The following is a 3,903-nucleotide window of genomic DNA, read 5'->3' on the forward strand; positions in this document are numbered from 1 at the left end:
AATTTTTTTTGTTTAAAAATATATTAAAATAAAATATTTTTATTTTTAATATTACTACATTAAAATAATTTTAAAATATAAGAAAAAATTAATTTTAAAAAAATTAATCTTTTTAAATATTTTTAAGAAACAAAAAAATAGTATCTTCAGTTATCGTTCTCTCTGTCTGATATTTTTTAAAAGCTAAATATACATTTAAAATAAATAAAAATAGAGTTTTAAATATAAAAACAAACGCGTTTTAAAATCAAGAGGATTAAAGGCAAGTGATTAAATAAATTTAGTTTTATCTTTTAATTTTTGGTATAGATATAAAAATTGCAGTTGAATATATTGTATTATCATAAGATATTATTTTTAAAATCGTTAAAAGCCAGTCCAAGTTATCCATGGGCGCACACAACTAAATTCAAAGCAGTTGGTCACGGTGGAGTGGACCACTGAAAAAGAAAAGAAAGAAAGAAACAAGCTCATGGAAGCAAAAATGAAATCCGCAACAGCGGGTTATTTCTCTGAAAATACCGGGAAAACTGAAAACAGAGAAGCCTTTCCTGCTCTGCTATGGCTGCACCAGTAAAGAGACACATGCAGCGTAGCAATTAATTACTAAAATCTCTCTCTCTCGAAACTGCACTGCTCCTCTCTCTCTCTCTCTCTACATCCTAGTTTCTCGTGCCCAACCACAGCACCCGCATTTCTCTATCATGGACGGTGACTTAAATGCAGCTGCAGACACCTTCATGATTGCTTGAAAATGTTTGCCATCTGAAGTTATCTTTCTTTTCAGTGACGATACCAAGTATGTAAATAGAAGTGACGCCTTTTCTTTCTCAGTTTCTTTTTCTTACTGTTTGTTTTCTTTAGGAAAAATTAGCTCCAGGAAGAAAACTCTGGCTTGCATTTTTCTTTTTAAATGAAAAATGATATGTGCATGTTCTTCTTTGATTTTGCACCTCTTTCTCTGATGTTTCAATTTCTGTTTGGTTGCTGAGAAAATAGAACGTTATTTATTGAGTCATGCGGTTCAGTTTGATCTGATTTCCATTATTTGATTTTTGTTTTCCTCTAAAAGATCTTGGTTTAGATTTTTTTATCAATTTCCTTTTTCCTTCTTTTTGTTATTTCCTCAAAGTATTATTATTATATTATTATTATTATTAAATGGAATCGAAAGAAAAGGTCATGTGTCTTAAGCGTGCTTTTAGGATCTTTAACTTCAAAGGGTGGACCGATCATATAATCATGCAGTTAGCTTGAATGCCATGCCGTGGAGTACTTGTTTTGATTATTTATTTATTCGCTTGCTTGCATGTGTTGAGATCTTTTCAGTAGGGAGGCTATCACATGCCTCGATTTAATTAAAATGTTTAACTTGTCTGCCTTTTCGATTACAGTTCCTTTGATTTCATCCAATTTGAGCATTTTAAGTTAGCTAACTAATGGGTTGTTAGGAAAACAAAAAATAAAGTGAGTTGGTAATTTGCTCAAAAGATATAAGTACTCTTGGTGGTGTTTGCTTCATCCACTTAATTATTGCTTCTTTAAGGTTCGAATTCATGGGAAATAAGTGGGTATTCTGAGGTAAATAATCTGTGCCGTTTCTTTTTTTATGAATGTTTAGGAGTAATGGTGGAATTAATGAAGCATTTTAAAGAGATTTGATGAAATTCTTTGTGTGCTTTCATGATTGAATTCTCCTGGATGTACACAGAGCTAAGTTACATATTAGAATTGTTGCTGATCATTGGGATTTTATGAATGACTGGAGTTGGTTTGCTTTCTAGCTGATAGATATATATATATATATATATATATATATATATATATATATATATATCAACTCTCCCTGATATATATATATATATATATATATATATATATATATATATCAGCTCTGCTGTGAACTGAGCTGCCCGAGAGGGATAGCCGTTACTGTAGCAATATTTACCAAGTCATTGGTTGGCATACGGATTCACTTTTCTCTCTGTTTTAATTACGTTTTGTAAAATTCCATTTTAACGAAACCAGTTTTGTGCAAGTTCTTCTGCTTGCTATTCAATTCAAATGCACTAGTCCATTCAGTCATTTAGTCAAAACTCATAAATTAGTATTCATTCCAATTAGAACTCATAAATTAGTATTCATTCCAATTAGATTTACCAAGTTCAGCTTCAGTTATCTCACATCGTGATTATTGACTTGTACCCTTTTTGACACGCCTAGCCCCTTATGTTCATTTGATGTTTTCTTTCATCTGTGCATTGCTTCTAAATTACATTTCTTCTTTGTTGATATTTGCATCACAGTTTTTTACAAACAATTGTTGTTGTTTTCTGCACTGCAGGTACCTATAGTCCAGTAGTTCATAATATTTGCTAAACGAGCCTGGTTGCTTCTGCATCATGATGAGCAACATTAAGCTAGGGGTAGAAGTGGTTAGTGCCCACAATCTTTTGCCCAAAGACGAGCACGGTTCATGCAGTGCCTTTGTAGAGCTCGACTTCGATGGCCAGAGGTTCCGCACGACCATCAAAGAAAAGGATCTCAATCCTGTGTGGAATGAGAGTTTCTACTTCAACGTCTCTGACCCTTCCAACCTCCACCATCTCACTCTTGATGCCCATGTTTACTGTAACATCAGAGCTACCAACTCCAGGTCCTTCCTTGGTAAGGTTTGCCTCACTGGGAATTTATTTGTACTGTACTCTGATGCTGTTGTGTTACACTACCCTCTGGAAAAGCGTGGAATTTTCTCACGTGTGAGAGGAGAGCTTGGCCTGAAAGTTTATATTACCGATGATGCATCCATCAAATCCTCTACCCCGCTTCCTGCAGTCAAATCTTTGCCAACTAAGGATCCAGGCTTAACACTTACTGAGGCTCCAGGGGTCCACCCCGTGACAAATTCTGTACCTCATAAAAGAGTTGAGAGACACACCTTTCATCATCTTCCTAACCCAAATCACCATCAGCATCAGGATCATTCTTCTGCTCCAGCAATTAGCCATCATGTACCAAAGTACGTGGTTGACGAGATGAAAGCTGCGGAAGCACAGCCTCCGAAGTTAGTCCGCATGTACTCTGCGTCATCATCACAACCTGTTGACTATGCCCTTAAAGAGACAAGTCCCTTTCTTGGTGGGGGAAGAGTTGTTGGGGGGCGGGTTATTCACGGAGACAAGACCGCAAGCACTTATGATCTTGTTGAACGGATGTACTTTCTGTACGTGAGAGTTGTTAAAGCTCGTGATCTTCCTGCCATGGATGTTACAGGAAGTCTTGATCCATTTGTTGAGGTGAGAATTGGAAACTACAGAGGAATTACAAAGCACTTTGAGAAGAAGCAAAATCCAGAGTGGAATCAGGTGTTTGCTTTTTCAAGGGAACGGATGCAAGCTTCTGTTTTAGAAGTCGTGATCAAGGACAAGGATCTTCTTAAAGATGACTTTGTGGGCGTCATAAGGTTTGACGTCAATGAGGTTCCATTGCGAGTCCCACCAGATAGTCCTCTAGCTCCAGAGTGGTATCGGCTTGAGGACAAGAAGGGAGAGAAGATAAAGGGCGAGCTGATGCTTGCAGTATGGATTGGAACCCAAGCAGACGAGGCCTTTCCTGATGCCTGGCATTCTGATGCAGCTACCCCTGTAGATAGTACACCAGCTTGCTCCACTGTGATACGTTCAAAGGTCTATCATGCACCGAGGTTGTGGTATGTACGTGTTAACGTTGTTGAGGCACAAGACTTAGTTCCATCAGAGAAGAACCGTTTCCCTGAAGTGTATGTTAAGGTACAGATTGGAAACCAAGTTTTGAAAACGAAGACATATCAGGCTCGGACTTTTAGTGCCTTGTGGAATGAGGATCTTTTATTTGTTGCTGCTGAACCGTTTGGGGTCGACCTGG

At 37.1% G+C, this 3,903-nt stretch overlaps 1 protein-coding gene across 2 annotated transcripts in view; it reads left to right on the top strand.

Annotated features, from left to right (window-relative positions):
• Positions 1-1,111: 1,111 nt before the first annotated feature.
• Positions 1,112-3,903, top strand: part of LOC105129043 (multiple C2 and transmembrane domain-containing protein 2) — a 4,662-nt gene continuing 1,870 nt past the window's right edge. The window contains exons 1-2 of one of the 2 annotated variants that reach the window (XM_011030949.1): positions 1,112-1,581; positions 2,345-3,886. In XM_011030949.1, coding sequence (XP_011029251.1) covers positions 2,403-3,886 — 1,484 coding nt within the window. In that variant the 5' untranslated portion in view covers positions 1,112-1,581; positions 2,345-2,402. The remainder of the gene's footprint in view (positions 1,582-2,344; positions 3,887-3,903) is intronic. The other variant, XM_011030950.1, reaches the window with a different exon arrangement.

Source organism: Populus euphratica, unplaced genomic scaffold (genome assembly GCF_000495115.2).
Source record: "Populus euphratica unplaced genomic scaffold, PopEup_1.0 scaffold48.1, whole genome shotgun sequence".
Lineage (NCBI taxonomy): Eukaryota > Viridiplantae > Streptophyta > Magnoliopsida > Malpighiales > Salicaceae > Populus > Populus euphratica.